The 16543-nt window shown below is 40.7% G+C and overlaps 2 protein-coding genes across 2 annotated transcripts; both read left to right on the top strand.

The window, feature by feature from the left end:
- Positions 1 to 459: 459 nt before the first annotated feature.
- On the top strand, positions 460 to 12256 carry cct2 (chaperonin containing TCP1, subunit 2 (beta)). The gene is made up of 16 exons (XM_028450179.1): positions 460 to 554; positions 3514 to 3588; positions 3705 to 3770; positions 3971 to 4082; positions 4550 to 4626; positions 4705 to 4817; positions 7457 to 7659; positions 7754 to 7854; positions 9644 to 9771; positions 9857 to 9960; positions 10219 to 10338; positions 10411 to 10539; positions 11391 to 11494; positions 11689 to 11788; positions 11867 to 12008; positions 12092 to 12256. Exons 1-16 carry the CDS (start codon positions 552 to 554, stop codon positions 12120 to 12122), a joined length of 1608 nt encoding a protein of 535 aa, XP_028305980.1. The 5' UTR covers positions 460 to 551; the 3' UTR covers positions 12123 to 12256.
- Positions 12257 to 12921: 665 nt separating this feature from the next.
- nots (nothepsin) lies at positions 12922 to 15930 on the top strand. The gene is made up of 9 exons (XM_028450058.1): positions 12922 to 12980; positions 13371 to 13551; positions 13844 to 13961; positions 14086 to 14204; positions 14368 to 14567; positions 15050 to 15175; positions 15238 to 15382; positions 15599 to 15697; positions 15763 to 15930. Exons 1-9 carry the CDS (start codon positions 12922 to 12924, stop codon positions 15928 to 15930), a joined length of 1215 nt encoding a protein of 404 aa, XP_028305859.1.
- Positions 15931 to 16543: the final 613 nt, after the last annotated feature.

Genomic DNA, 16543 nt, shown 5'->3' on the forward strand with positions numbered 1-16543 from the left:
ATTTAATCTGTACATGAATGGGTCAAGTTAAACATAGTTAGTATTTTATTTTATATTGTGCATTGATGGAATGTCACTTTAAAAAAATATAAACATCGAAGCATTAATAGTCATGTATGCAATTGTTTTCATTTTAGTGGTTAGTAACATTCAGAGCCATAAATGCAGAACTAATAAATAGCATTTCTTTCGATTTTCGGCAATGAGTACTGTGAGAAATCACACAAGAATACTGTAATAAAACATACACTAAAGTACTGTGAATAAACACCCAATAGGTTCGGTATAAAATCACATTTATCTATTTGGAGCAATAAATGTTCATATAGAATTTGCCACTAATTGTGGTTAACTTAATTATTTAATGATGTTTGATTTTTGATGATGATTGAGTGAAAAATCCAAACAAAACATTAACAATTAACAGTGAAAGCTCGATTTTTCGTCACTTTCCTGAATGCAACATTACGTGCTGACGTCACAGCGTTCTTACGCGAACCCAGCCTTTCTTCTGTGTGCGTGCTCAGCTTTATCCTTTTATCTCCGTCATCATGGTGAGTTTTTAACCTTTTTTCTCGGTGTTTAGCAGCATATGGATACTCAGACTGAGTCGTTTCTAATCATTAAGTCCATTCGTCTTCTCCAGATGATGCAGAGACTTTTAATCTGTGCTTTTAGGAACGTTTTCTGCTCGTTAGCTCCGGTGTTAGCCTAGCGGCCCGAGCCAATGAATAAGCACATGGAGACCGTGTTAGCGGCTAAGCTATCAGCTAAATAACATTTTCAATAAAATGCACTGCTGTTTGAAGTATAGTAACTTGATAACAGTGTATTATTTGTAGCCTTAAAGCAAATGTTAAAGAGTCTTTGTTCCCTGTTATCTGTCATTCAATCTCCTGGGTGTATATAGTTGTTGTGTAATATTTATTTATTTACGTGTTCGTTGTATTTTTGTACCGGAATCTGTAATTTACGTAATATTTTACTGTTGACGTTGTTAATATTGAATTTATTAAAGTTTCTGTTGTAATTTTTTTTTGCTTCTAGCGGTTTCTAGGATGTACTGGGCGGGGCTTTACCTCTGCTGCGTTTGGGGTCCCTCGTTAAAAATAGCTTAATCCAGCACCTGGTTTATATTACGTTTCTAATTATTATTAAGTAGACATCTCTGCTTCCTAATCATATCTAGTGAGAGTAATTAAGAAACCGTGAGATAAAAACAATGAAATTACACTCAAGTGTTAATTAAAATAAAATAAGACACTTAATGGACTTAATGTAATTTTGAAACGTGATTTTTACAGTATAAAATCTAATTGTCCTTTAATGGAAAAACAGCAGTATTTGGCAAACAGAAATATGCGTCGCAAGCAGAACTTGGCACAAAACAACAATAACAATACTAGGGATGAATGATTTTGGAAAATAATCTAATTGCGATTTTTTTTCCTCAATATTGCGATTGGGATTTAATATGCAATTATTTTTTTCAAGGGCCTTTTGTCATGTATTTTTCAATGAACACAAGCAATAAATCAATCTGTTTCATAATAAGCAATTTCAGATTTATTTAGACTTTAAATAAATATCAAATGTCAATTTTAAAGCACAGATTACAACAATAAGACACACAAATCTGTGGCTTAACCTCTTCAACATTAGGGATGGGTATACTACTACTCTTACTCTTATCAATCCAGTACTTTATCAATACCTTACTTTTTGAAAATCAATGGAAAAACACAAAATAACATCAACAAAACAAATAATGAACATTTTTAACAATATGGCACACAAAATAAATGAAAAATACAAAATAATTCTAAATAAAACACTATGTATAAATTAGATAGTATAAATAACTTTTTATATTAATTATACACTAAACAATACAAATATTCAAATCAACATATCAAACATAACTAAACAATGAAAAATTGTGCTAAAGGTGAATTAGTGAGCTGTTCCTCTGATGCTGCTGCTGCACTGGCTCATGACAGCAAGGCTAACTATGTTGATTTATCCCTGTTTTACCATAATAACTCACAACGTTTTAGCTGTAAGATAATATGTGATCGTAAGTCACTACTCCAACTAAATGTTGCCGGCAGCCGAGGCACGTAGCGGCCGATGTGCGGGGAAACCTACGCAGCCTTTGACTGCTACGCCGAGGCGGCCCACGAAGCAGCGGGTTTTCCTGCCAGCGCTCGCCGCCACTGGAGCAGACGGAGGCAGCACGACAGACGGCAGAAGCGAGGCTGCCACGGAGGACTATCAGTTAGGCTAAAGCCGTGGAGAACTCCGCACGGCGCGCACACACAACTCATCTAGTTCTGCAGCGACACACTTTTCTGACTCAAAATCACAATAGCCACTTAAATATCCATGTGTTTTACTGTAGTGAGCAGTTTTTTGGCTGAAAACAATAACAAATGTGTGGATAGTGTCTATAGACATGCCTACTTGTGAAGCGAGGCGAAGAGGCGAGCACTGTCTACTGTAGCCCCTCTCATCAGTCAGCTCCACATGTGGGTTCTTAACTCATTCAGTGCCAGCCATTTTCAGATTTTCTCCTCTCCCTCAGTATCAGCTGTTTTTGAACATTTTGACTGCATTTAAAGACCCACAGAATATGTTCTGCTATGACTACCTGAAATCTGACACCAGATTTTGAAAGATTGAAGCAAAAATTTGTTTCTGGCTCTTTTCGTTCTTTTGTAATCAGCCGTTGAATAGAGCAAGTTTTACACAAATCTTCAGTTTCAGAGCAAAAAGCTGAGAAAAAAAAAATCTTGTTTTCAAATATGTAGAATAATTGTGAATTTATCAGTAGCAGTAGTAGTTTTAATATTTTAGTTAATTTTTTTGCAGGGACCTTTTTTGTCCGTCAAATGTATTTTAAATAAACTAGAATTAAAGAGAGAATGTTATTTAACTGAAGAACCTTGTCAAAATTTTATTTATTTATATATTTTTAAAAAAAAATGTGTTTGGTCTTGGTCTTGTCTCGGTCTCGGCTCCCGGAAGTCTGGGTCTTGTCTTGGTCTCGGTGCATTCTGGTCTCGGGGAAGTCTTGGTCTCGGATAGTGTGGTCTTGAACACACTAGTTTGTCGGTCCCAAAAAATTGCAGCCTTTGTTTTATGATATCGCGAGAATATCGCAAATACGATTAATTGTTCGGCCTTACGTAATACACATTCTGCCAATAGTTAAATTAGTTATTTTTTGTACGATACTAAACATGATGTAGTGCGTGTTGTGAAACTTATAGAAACGTTAAACAACTTAAGTTTGTTGGCTAATATCTTTTAATTTAATATAGAAATATACCAAGCTGTGTATTTATATATAAAGTAATAATAAAAAAGATACGTGAATTGTTTAAGAAAGTTAACTGTATGAATGAAAGGGTTAAAAAGAAAGTGAACACTTTAAATACTTCTAATGTAAAGGTGGAGCGTGATGCTTTTATTGTGAAGGGTTTGTCTCTAACATAATGCTGGTGTCTCCAGGCGTCTCTATCGATGGCTCCCGTCAACATCTTCAAACATGGAGCGGATGAAGAGAAGGCGGAGACGGCCCGAATGGTCGGTTCATCCTCGTCTTTGATTGATTTTTACTTTCATTGATTGATACTTTGTTTGTTCCATACTTTGTGCCAGTTTCCCACTTGATGTTTTATTTTGACTTGTTTTTTCCTCAGTCCTCCTTTATCGGAGCCATTGCTATCGGAGATCTGGTGAAAAGCACTCTAGGACCCAAAGGAATGGTGAGTCCAACCGACCAATCGCAAGTCACTTTGACCTTCAACGACAGAGAAACATTAAAGACTTTTTTTTTTTTTTTTTGATATTTAATAACAGCATAATATGTATTAAAAATGTACTTCTGAGTTGTTAAGGTTGTTTTTTGTGTTTAGGCTCGTTGTGTGTATTGTGTTGTCATGTTGTGTGTCCTTCTCGTCTCCAGGATAAGATCTTGCTTAGCGGTGGAAAAGGCGGCACAGTGACAGTAACCAACGATGGAGCTACCATCCTCAAAGCCATCGGAGTCGATAATCCAGCTGCTAAAGTGCTGGTCGGTGAGTGGACGTGTTTATTACTGTGAACAAGAAAAACCTGTCGCCCTCTGGTGGTCATTGTAGATATGAAAGATGCAACGTAGAGAGAGAGAGAGAATGGATTACAATGATTAAAGTGCAACTATATATGTATATATGCTGCGCTTTAAGGCTCATACATACTCGGGCGGACCCCGTGCACAACGGACTCGGCGCCGACTGGGCGCTCTCCTCAGACCTTCCATACTTGGACATGTCCCGTGATTCTTAGCACTTCTCTGTAGTCCTTGTTCTCCTGGACGTGTTTTTAAGGTGTTGCCACTGTCGTAGCTTGTCTGCCAGTCTCTCCTCTAAAGCTGCGTTCACATCGAACACGACTGATGTCACTAGATTACATTCAAAATCAATGTAAATGAAGTGACTTCAAGCAACATGTTGCATGTTCTCCCTGGTTCGTGTTCCTCAAAGCGTGTTCTCTCTCCTCTCAGACATGTCGAAGGTTCAGGACGATGAAGTGGGAGATGGGACGACCTCGGTCACTGTGCTGGCCGCTGAGCTGCTGCGGGTAAAAACGCCTCCGAGCTAATTTCAGACTCAGAATGTAAGCGACCAACTGTGCTAACAGATGTGTCCACCTTCTTAGGAGGCGGAGCTTCTGATCGCCAAGAAGATCCACCCACAGACCATCATTTCCGGCTGGAGGAAGGCCACGCAGGCAGCCCGCGACGCGCTGAGGGAGGCGGCCATTGACCACAGGTGAAGAACCACAAAACCACGCCTTTTAACCTCTTCAATCCCAACGGACCCGCAGGCGGGGGCAGCTTCCGTTGCTCTCACAGGTCTAAATGTTGTAAAGAATGACTGAAATCACACATTCTATACCTCTATGTAATCTTCAGCAACTATAGAAGCTAAAACTGTAGCTAACCCACACCCACATTCACAGTACACACACCAGGCAATTATGTTCAAAGTGGGAAAAATCGACAACTCTGCAAACTCTGTGTTTTCTCACTGCTGTGTCACAAAATAAACACAGAGCTCGATAACAAGAGTCTACGTGAAACTACAGGCCAAGCTGAATCACTAGTATACAGGTCGGGTATGTTACGTACTAAAACATTGCCATAAAATCAGAAAATACACTACGGAAAAAGTCAGCAATGATGACAAATAGTCTTACCTTTGTTGTTTCTTAACAAAAGTTGTCCCCATGTGCATAAAACACCATATTTTGATTAATCTTAATTGTGTTGTCAGACAAATGCCATTATTACACATACCGTATCCAGCCATTTCACAGTCAAGAAATTCGTCCAAAAAGCACTTAGTGCTCGTGCGTAAAATGGCCAGTTCCTCATTTACCCGGCTCTGATTGGCCAGGGCTAAAGCCCGCCCACATAGTATTTAATATCACCAATTTCTACAGGCTCTGAGCTTTACAACTGTGTCAAACATTCTGATTGGTGGCCCTATAATGATGCTTTGCATGTTTGTTTTTTTTTGTTGTTTGAAGAAGCCGAGATGATCAAGTGCTAAAGAAATGTTTGTCAATGCCAGTGTGAATACGTTACAGGCCATGCTATGAACTTTGATGTACAGCTTTGTGTCGACTAAACCTGTCTGAAAATGAAATAATTGTGTCCCTCACCAATATAAAATGAAGTGCGACACGTTATCGGCCTGACTTGTGGAGACATCAGCATGATTAAAATGCCATCTTAATTGTTTGTCTAGTCCTTTTATTTTATTTTTATTGGACTACAAGTCCAGAATACAGTTGAATTGATTTTAATTAATCAATTTGACATATTACAGTCACAAACTTTTTCCTATACTTGTGGAAAACTTTGGCAAAGTGGGCTTCCACCTGAACTTTTTTGTACAAAAACGTGTATCTTTGATGTCCATACAGTGGGGCAAAAAAGTATTTAGTCAGCCATCAATTGTACAAGTTCTCCCATTAAAAAAGATGAGTCTTGTAATTTTCATCATAGATAAACCTCAACTATGAGAGACAAAATGAGAAAAAAAATCCAGAAAATCACATTGTAGGATTTTTAATGAATTTATTTGCAAATTATGGTGGAAAATAAGTATTTGGTCAATAACAAAAGTTCATCTCAATACTTTGTAATGTACCCTTTGTTGACAATGACAGAGGTCAAATGTTTTCTGGAAGTCTTCACAAGGTTTTCACACACTGTTGCTGGTATTTTGGTCCTTTCCTCCATGCAGATCTCCTCTACAGCAGTGATGTTTTGGGGCTGTTGCTGGGCAACAGACTTTCAACTCCCTCCAAAGATTTTCTCTGGGGTTGAGATCTGGAGACTGGCTAGGCCACTCCAGGACCTTGAACCCCTTTGTTGCCCGGGCGATGTGTTTGTGATCATTGTCGTGCTGAAAGACCCAGCCATGTTTAATCTTCATTGCCCTTGCTGATGGGGCCCCAGATGGAGGGAGATTATCAGTGTCTTGTATGTCTTCCATTTTCTAATAGTTGATTTCTTCACACCAAGCTGTTTACGTATTGCAGATTCAGTCTACCCAGCCTGGTGCAGGTCTACAGTTTAGTTTCTGGTGTCCTTTGACAGCTCTTTGGTCTTGGCCATAGTGGAGTTTGGAGTCTGACTGTTTGAGGTTGTGGACAGGTGTGTTTTATACTGATAACCAGTTCAAACAGGTTCCATTAATACAGGTAACGAGTGGAGGAGGAGCCTCTTAAAGAAGAAGTTACAGGTCTGTGAGAGACACAAATCTGGCTTGTTTGTAGATGACCAAATACTTATTATACTGAGGGATTTAACAATTAATTCATTAAAAATCCTACAATGTGATTTTCTGGATTTTTTTTATCTGTAACCACTAAGGGCCCTACTTATATTTGAACAAAAATCAGCCATGTAGGTCATGTAGAAGCTTAGAAAAACGTCATTTGTTATAGGTATGTGATTTTTGGAGAAGAGGTTAAAAAACTGTAAACAAAGATGTTCGTGAGCTTCAGACGCTGCAGAAGTTGATTTAAAACATTTGTTTCAGTCACACTGGTGTCTGGTTTATCTGTTGACTGGATGTTGAATGTGTTACTTTACGTCAACGGAGCTAATTCAGTAAACGTGATTATTATATGATGAAGCTTTGGAAACAGATTTCATGTTTTATGAACGAGGCGAGGAACAAAGAGGCGTGGCTTGGGGGTGTGGCCTGCAAGAAGTAAAGGGACATGGTGGGAAAACAGGAAGAATTGCGACACACAATTACAAAAAGTGATGCGCAAGAATTGAGGTGTGGGTGTGGCTTGGAAACTGGGTTTTGATGTGCGTAGGCGGTCACATGACCAGAGCGTTCCATCTCTTTAAAAGCATTAATGTCTCCTGCTTCTGTGTTCTCCGTAGCAACGAGCCGGCCCGTTTCCGGGACGACCTGATGAACATCGCCCGCACCACACTCTCTTCCAAACTGCTGACTCATCATAAGGAGCACTTTGCTCAGCTGGCCGTGGACGCCGTCCTCAGGCTCAAAGGCTCTGGGAACCTGGAGGCCATCCACGTCATCAAGAAGCTGGGGGGGAGCCTCATCGACTCCTACCTGGACGAAGGTGAGGACGAGGGCACCGCGCTCTGATTGGCCGACGGTCAATGCGTCTCATCGTGACGTTGATTAGGAAAAACAAGCAATGTTTGTTTTTTTAGGGTTTCTGCTTGACAAACGTATCGGTGTGAATCAACCGAAGAGGCTGGAGAACGCAAACATCCTGATCGCAAACACTGGGATGGACACGGACAAGATTAAGGTTAGATACACACACAGATACACACACACAAGATTATGGTTAGATACACACACACAAGATTATGGTTAGATACACACACACAAGATTATGGTTAGATACACACACAGATACACACACACAAGATTATGGTTAGATACACACACAGATACACACACACAAGATTATGGTTAGATACACACACAGATACACACACACAAGGTTCAGGTTAGATACACACACAAGATTAAGGTTAGATACACACACAGATACACACACACACGATTAAGGTTAGATACACACACAAGATTAAGGTTAGATACACACACACAAGATTAAAGTTAGATACACACACGATTAAGGTTAGATACACACACAGATACACACACACACACGATTAAGGTTAGATACACACACAGATACACACACACAAGATTAAAGTTAGATACACACACAGATACACACACACACACGATTAAGGTTAGATACACACACAGATACACACACACACGATTAAGGTGAGATACACACACAGATACACACACACGATTAAGGTTAGATACACACACAGATACACACACATGATTAAGGTTAGATACACACACAAGATTAAGGTTAGATACACACACAGATACACACACACAAGATTAAAGTTAGATACACACACACGATTAAGGTTAGATACACACACAGATACACACACACACACGATTAAGGTTAGATACACACACAGATACACACACACACACACGATTAAGGCGAGATACACACACAGATACACACACACACGATTAAGGTTAGATACACACACAGATACACACACAAGATTAAGGTTAGATACACACACAAGATTAAAGTTAGATACACACACAGATACACACACGATTAAGGTTAGATACACACACAGATACACACACACACACGATTAAGGTTAGATACACACACAGATACACACACACACGATTAAGGTTAGATACACACACAGATACACACACACACGATTAAGGTTAGATACACACACAGATACACACACACAAGATTAAGGTTAGATACACACACAGATACACACACACAAGGTTAAGGTTAGATACACACACAGATACACACACACACACAAGGTTAAGGTTAGATACACACTCAGATACACACACACACACAAGGTTAGGGGTAGATACACACACAGATATACACACACAAGATTAAAGTTAGATACACACAGATACACACACACAAGGTTAAGGTTAGATACACACACACACACACACAAGGTTAGGGGTAGATACACACACAGATATACACACACACAAGATTAAGGTTAGATACACACACACACACACACACACAAGGTTAGGAGTAGATACACACACAAGATTAAAGTTAGATACACACACACACACACAAGGTTGAGGTTAGATACACACACAGATACACACACACAAGATTAAAGTTAGATACACACACACACACACACAAGGTAAAGGTTAGTTACACACACAGATACACACACACAAGATTAAGGCTAGATACACACAAATACACACACACAAGATTAAGGTTAGATACACACACAGATACACAAAGACAGAGAAAAACACGTATTTTTATTTTTCTTATTTTTTTATTAATTTGTTTTTAAATATTATTGTATTGATTTGTTTATTGACCAAAAGGGGAGGGTATGTGGTCACAGTAATGAACGTTGGCTGTTGCTGACCGTTGCCATGTGTTGCTGTCTGTTAACCATATGTTAATTGTGTGTTGCTGACTGTTGTCACGTGTTAACCGTCTGTTGCCGTCTGTTGCCGTGTGTCAGATCTTCGGCTCCAGGGTGCGCGTTGACTCTACAGCTAAAGTTGCTGAGATCGAGTTGGCAGAGAAAGAGAAGATGAAGGAGAAGGTGGAACGTATCATAAACCACGGCATCAACTGTTTCATCAACAGGTACGAACCTTTGAGTGCTGACTAGTTAGTAGCAGGTGTTTGGAACCAGGTGGTGACCGTGTTACCTGGTGACTCTCTATCACAGGCAGCTGATCTATAATTATCCAGAGCAGCTTTTTGCTCAGGCTGGAGTCATGGCCATAGAACACGCCGACTTTGCTGGAGTGGAACGCCTCGCCCTCGTTACTGGTGTGTAATACACACACACACACTACATTTACTTTATTGCTTATTTGCTATACTTCAGTGTGTGTTTTATTACAGTATTTTTTGTGGTTTTTTCACTGTATTTTTGTATGTTTTTTTAATCAGTATTTTTGTGTTTATTCACACCACTTTTTTTTTTTATACAATATTTGTTTCTCTACAGTATGTTTTGGTTTTTTAATCACTGTTTTTGTGTGTGTGTGTGTGTGTGTGTGTGTGTGTGCGTGTGCGTGTGATCAGGCGGTGACATCACCTCTACCTTCGACCACCCTGAGCTGGTGAAACTCGGTCACTGTAAACTCATTGAGGAGGTGATGATCGGTGAAGACATGCTCATTCACTTCTCTGGCGTTGCCATGGGTACGCTCCCTCTGCTCTCATTGGCTCAGGTTTGAAGTAAACCATTGGCTGACTGTGGCTCCTCCCCCTCAGGTGAGGCGTGCACCGTGGTGCTGCGAGGAGCGACTCAGCAGATTCTGGATGAGGCTGAACGTTCCCTACACGACGCTCTGTGTGTTTTAGCTCAGACTGTGAAGGAGCCACGCACCGTCTACGGAGGAGGTGATTGGCTCACAGGGAGGAGAGAGAGGAGGGCTCTGATTGGCTTACTTCAACTTTATATAGCGCAAATTACAACAATAGTAATTTCGAAGCACTTATCGAAATATAAAATTCCTTAAAAAAAAGAATTTTTATATTAATAAAAATAATTGTTTAATTTTATTATTTTTACCATTGACGATATGCTCAATACTGTTGTCAGTAAGGTTGAGCATCGTTTGGATTTTAAAGATTCTGGTTCTCAATTTAGATTCCAGTTCTAAACGATTCTCAGTCCTGATTCTTTAAGTTCAACAGGTCACAGATTTTCACAGGAGAATATTTTCTTTTGGAAAAAGCCTTTACATCGGCCATTTTTTATTAATTCACTTAGTTGATACAGTTTTATCTGGTTGCTGTAATGTAGGGTATTCAATTACAAAGGTGCCCAACTGTAACTGTAAAAGTTTCTTAAATAACACAACAAACAAGTTGTCAGGAGTCTAAAAAACAAAGAGCTACAGGTAGATGTGAAACTAAATAAAAAGGGGAAAAAAAACAACAGCTCAGAGGGAGGAGAGCTCTGATTGGCTTAGAGATCAATGACTAATAATGAGATCGGGGCGACCGTGGCTCAGGTGGTAGAGGGTCGTCTTCTGATCGAGAGGTTGGGGGTTCGATCCCAGTACCTGACTGTTGAAGTGTCCCTGGGCAAGACACTGAACCCTATGTTGCTCCCAGTGGTCGACTAGCGCCTTGCATGGCAGTCCTGTTCCACTGGTGTGTGATTGGGTGAATGAGCTGATGTGGTGATAAAGCTCTATATAAATCAAATCCATTTACCATTTAATAATGCAATATGTCTTCCTCAGGCTGCTCTGAGATGCTAATGGCTAAAGTGGTGACAGATCTGGCCAATAGGACGCCAGGAAAGGAGGCGGTCGCTATGGAGTCGTTTGCCAAAGCGCTGAGGATGGTGCGTTATATTTTCAATGGTTGATTCCTAGTTTACTTCCCGTAATACCAGGATTTAGAATAAAAAATGTATATTTTATTTGTTTTTGTCATAAAAGTCTGAGACTTTTAAAATGTTATTTTTCATTAAAAATGTATATGTAAAGTTTTTTGTGTTTATTTTTATATCTTAATGTTCTTGTTGTCGACGCTTAGTTGCCGACCATCATTGCAGACAACGCGGGCTACGACAGCGCTGACCTGGTGTCTCAGCTCAGAGCTGCTCATCAGGACAACAAGAGCAGCTTTGGACTGGGTGAGATGTCACGCTCTCACTGGTGACCGTGTTTTCTGGTGACGGGCCGTATTAACTGATCATGTGACTTCCTTGCAGACATGTCCGAGGGCACCGTGGGGAACATGTGTGACCTGGGCGTGACCGAGTCGTTCCAGGTGAAGCGTCAGGTGCTGCTCAGTGCCTCAGAGGCAGCTGAGATGATCCTCAGAGTGGACAACATCATCAAAGCTGCTCCCAGGTCACTTAGCACTTTAGCATGTTAGCGTAGCACATTAGCCACCACGCCATCTTTACCCCGTGTGTGTGTGTGTGTGTTTACAGGAAGCGAGTCCCCGACCATCATCCCTGCTAGAGGAAGAGCTCGTCTTATTTATCACCTACCAAAATAAAAGCCCTGTTTGTGTTTCTCTGCTCGTTGGAACGACCGCACTGAAGATCAGCCATGTTTTTGTTATTGAATTAAACGTTAAATACACAACAAACAAACCCTGTGTGGTTTTGTCTCACTTTGTGTGTGTTTGTGTTACTTTGTGTTTATTTATGTGTGCTTTAGTGTTTTTTTTCTGACCTGGTGTGTGTGTGTGACATGTCAGAGTGACTTAGTCCTTAAAGAGTAAACACATTTATCAATCCAGTGGTTTGCACAACTTTAAGCTTTTATTTCAGAATCAGAAATGTTTTCATGGCCAAGTACAGTTTTTAGGACAGTACAAGGAATTTGACTTGGTAGTCGGTGCGTGAAACAATGAAACAAGCCAGCAACAACAATAATAATGATAAATATAAAGGATAGATAGAGAATAAAGGATAATATATATATACAGTGCAGCAGGAAAAGGATTCTATAAAAAGATGAATTATACAAAAAACGCTTTGGGTTTTTTTAATATTTACATCTGAGATAAAGATGAGGTGTTTATGTGTAAAAGTGATATGCATCTGCATTTATATTTAAAATAGAATTTAATTAGTTTCAGCAACATGTTTTCAAATGATTGTTTTTCATTAGTAAATAAGCAAACATTCATTCTGCTTTGAATTCACATGCATGGAGTTAGAGCTGCTGGGAAGGACTATCTCAGCTCTGTGTGTGTGTGTGTGTGTGTGTGTTACTATTGTCTCCCCATCGTTCAGTCTGTTTCTAGTCAGAGATGTTGAAGCTGCTCCTCGTTCTCCTGGTTTGGAGCTGGACAAGCTCTGCATTGATCAGGTCAGATAAAACGCTTAAATTTACTCTTGTCACATCAATATATTAATTATATTTAATAAACTAATTACAAAATGTTTAACACTTTTAAATTCATGTAATCTTCAGACTGCCACCAGGGGGCGTTAGAAAGAAAATATGAATTAACCATATTTAACTGGTGCTGAATGTTAATGTGACTTCATGTTTGTACATTTAGGAACAGATCTATTCTTAATATGCCTGTGACAAAAGACATGAACAGATCTATTCTATATACATCTGTGACAACGTACAGGAACAGATCTATTCTTCATATGTCTAAAGATTTCAGTTAACGTTAATTGTCACTTTTTTCCCATATGTTGTAACACAGTCTGATTTTATGAACTGTTTAACGTTAAATGCTGTCAGGGTTCCTCTTCGGCGTCTGCGATCCATTCGAACGCAGCTCCGTGCCGATGGCGTGCTGGAGGAGTTCCTGAAGGACCACCGTCCAGACATGTTCAACAGACGCTACGCTCAGTGCTTCCCACCGGGAACGCCATCGCTGAGGCTGGGACGTTCCAGCGAGAGAGTTTACAACTTCATGGACGTAAGCAGAAGCGGGCTCTTATTTTGGTGCACTTCCTGAACGCTCCTCTGGGGGCAGGAGCTCTTACGTTACGCTTAGCTTTACACTAACTTCATGCTAGCTTTACATGAGCTTTACACAAGTTTTACATTAGCTTTACAGGAGCTTTAGAACAAACCAAGTGATCTTGAGGTGACCGTGGAAAGTAAATTTCAACATAAAGTGAAATTAAAAAGAAAAGAGTTTAAAAATTAAATAAATAATCTTATCTAAACCTTAAATATTATATTTCTGCTTCTGCGTTGTGTATCAGGCTCAGTACTTTGGGGAGATCAGTCTAGGAATCCCTGAACAGAACTTCTCTGTGGTTCTTGACACTGGATCAGCTGACCTGTGGGTGCCGTCGTCCTACTGCGTGAGTCAGGCCTGCGGTAAGTGTTTGTGTGTGTGTGTCAGTGACCATCTGTAATATTTCAACCTGTATTCTATCTGTGAGGTATGAACTGGTTAAATTGGTTATGAATACAGTTGTTAAATTGTGGTGTGTTGTGGCAGCGCTCCACAGACGATTCAAGGCCTTCGAGTCCTCCTCCTTTCATCATGATGGTCGGATGTTTGGGATCCACTACGGGTCGGGACACCTGCTGGGAGTGATGGGCCGGGACACGCTGAAGGTTGGTCAACTTCCAGTTTACCCATTAATTAACCCTCAGAGGTCAGGAAAGGCTCGACCTTTGAACCATCACTGCTTCAACCTTTTCTCTCGGCCTCTGAAACCAAAACTTTACTGTATGTGATTAACAAACATTGTCTGTAAACGCTCACTGCCTCTTACAGATCGGAGGTTTGACCGCCATTAACCAGGAGTTTGGAGAGTCTGTCTACGAACCCGGCGCCACCTTCGTCCTGGCCAAGTTTGATGGTGTCTTGGGTCTAGGTTTCCCTTCGCTGGCAGAAATTCTAGGAAACCCTGTTTTCGACAACATGATGGCGCAGAAGATCGTGGACAAACCAGTGTTTTCCTTCTACCTCTCCAGGTGTGACCAGTGAAAAACCAAGGACTGAGAAGGTTCCTGTAGAGACTAGAGAAGACTTAGAGAGTCCGATACAAACTCAGGGACACAAAGACCTTGAAAGTCATTAGAACTAAAAGAGTTTCCAGAAAATCCTTCAATGTTTCAGTTCGTTTTTGAAACAAACTAATCAGTAAAAGTTGAAGATCTAAAAGGACTTTGGTTTGGGTTCTTAACAATATCCAAATATTTGGGGAACTTCATCTCAGCAGAGTCACAAGCACTCAGAGCTTCAGTTGTCATCAAGGCTTGAGAGAAGAAGCTGTTTAAACCTGTCTGTGTCTGTCTGTGTCTGTCTGTCTGTATGTATATCTATGTGTCTGTCTGTCTGTCTGTCTGTCTGTCTGTCTGTCTGTCTGTCTGTCTGTCTGTCTGTCTGTCTGTCTGTCTGTCTGTCTATGTGTCTGTCTGTCTGTCTGTGTCTGTGTCTGTGTCTGTGTCTGTAGGGCAGCAGGAGGTTCCAGTCCTGATGGAGAGCTGCTGTTAGGAGGAATAGATGAATCTCTGTACAACGGACCAATAAACTGGATCCCTCTCACTTCCAAAGGATACTGGCAGATAAAGATGGACAGGTATCAACTACCATGAGGTGTGTGAGGTCAGTGTAGTGGACGTTGTGGTCTCTGTGTTGCAGCGTGTCCGTGCAGGGCGTGAGCTCCTTCTGTCCTCGTGGATGTCAGGCCATCGTTGACACTGGAACCTCCCTCATCGCTGGTCCGACCAATGACAGCTTTCTACTGCAGCAGCTGATCGGAGCCACGCCCACGAACATCGGAGAGGTCAGCTGATCAAACAGGAAACGCAGAACGTTGGACAGTCACGTTTGTTAGTGAGGAGCGTTAGCGTAGCATCATAACCATAAACAATAATAATGTGCTGCTGGTCAGTGTGAGTGGACACGTGCGCAGCAGCTACTGTTACCAGATTAACAATGACCTTTGACCCCTCACCTTATGTTGAATATCAGTTTGTTAATGACTTCGTTGTGTTTTCAGTTCCTCATCGACTGCTCCAGAGTGTCCAGTCTGCCTCACGTCACCTTCGCTCTGGGCGGAGTCGACTACACACTGACGGCTGAGCACTACGTCAGGAGGGTGGGTATCACATGTCTCTAGCTCCTCTGACCTCTGACCTCTGACCTCTGACCTCTGTGTCTCAGGAGATGCTCGGGGACAGAGAACTGTGCTTCAGTGGTTTCCAGGCTGTGGACATCGTCACCCCTGAAGGTCCTCTGTGGATCCTCGGAGACGTTTTCCTCAGACGTTTCTACAGCGTCTTCGACAGAGGACAGGAACGCGTCGGATTGGCTGTCGCTAAGCAACCATAACAACGCTCTGACTTATTAATGAGGAAGAAATAAAGTCTTTGGAAAGCAACGCAACTTTTTATAACACCAAACATGAACATTTCTTATAGTCGAGTCTCTGCTAAACATTTAAAGTCAAACTACACAAAGCTACAGTAAACTACACAAAGCTACAGTAAACTACACAAAGCTACAGTAAACTACACAAACCCACAGTAAACTACACAAAGCTACAGTAAACTACACAAAGCTACAGTAAACTACACAAAGCTACAGTAAACTACACAAACCCACAGTAAACTACACAAAGCTACAGTAAACTACACAAAGCTACAGTAAACTACACAAACAGGTCACCAAAAGAAATTCCTCGTGTGTATTCATTCACCCCTGGCCAATAAAGTTGATTCTGATTCTGATTCTGATTCTGACAAAGCTACAGTAAACTACACAAACCCACAGTAAACTACACAAAGCCACAGTAAACTACACAAAGCCACAGTAAACTACACAAACCTACAGTAAACTACACAAACCCACAGTAAACTACACAAACCTACAGTAAACTACACAAAGCCACAGTAAACTACACAAACCTACAGTAAACTACACAAAGCCACAGTAAACTACACAA

The sequence above is a fragment of the Gouania willdenowi genome, chromosome 6 (genome assembly GCF_900634775.1).
Source record: "Gouania willdenowi chromosome 6, fGouWil2.1, whole genome shotgun sequence".
Classification (NCBI taxonomy): Eukaryota; Metazoa; Chordata; class Actinopteri; order Blenniiformes; family Gobiesocidae; genus Gouania; species Gouania willdenowi.

What these genes read in the sequence shown, in the direction of transcription:
- nots (XM_028450058.1), top strand. Translation starts at nt 12,922, where the DNA reads ATGTTGAAGCTGCTCCTCGTTCTCCTGGTTTGGAGCTGGACAAGCTCT. An exon ending in ACAAGCTCTGCATTGATCAG is followed by an intron (nt 12,981 to 13,370) that starts GTCAGATAAAAC and finishes AAATGCTGTCAG; the next exon opens with GGTTCCTCTTCGGCGTCTGC. An exon ending in CGCCCACGAACATCGGAGAG is followed by an intron (nt 15,383 to 15,598) that starts GTCAGCTGATCA and finishes TTGTGTTTTCAG; the next exon opens with TTCCTCATCGACTGCTCCAG.
- cct2 (XM_028450179.1), top strand. An exon ending in AGCTGCTAAAGTGCTGGTCG is followed by an intron (nt 4,083 to 4,549) that starts GTGAGTGGACGT and finishes CTCTCCTCTCAG; the next exon opens with ACATGTCGAAGGTTCAGGAC. An exon ending in CGACTCCTACCTGGACGAAG is followed by an intron (nt 7,660 to 7,753) that starts GTGAGGACGAGG and finishes TTGTTTTTTTAG; the next exon opens with GGTTTCTGCTTGACAAACGT.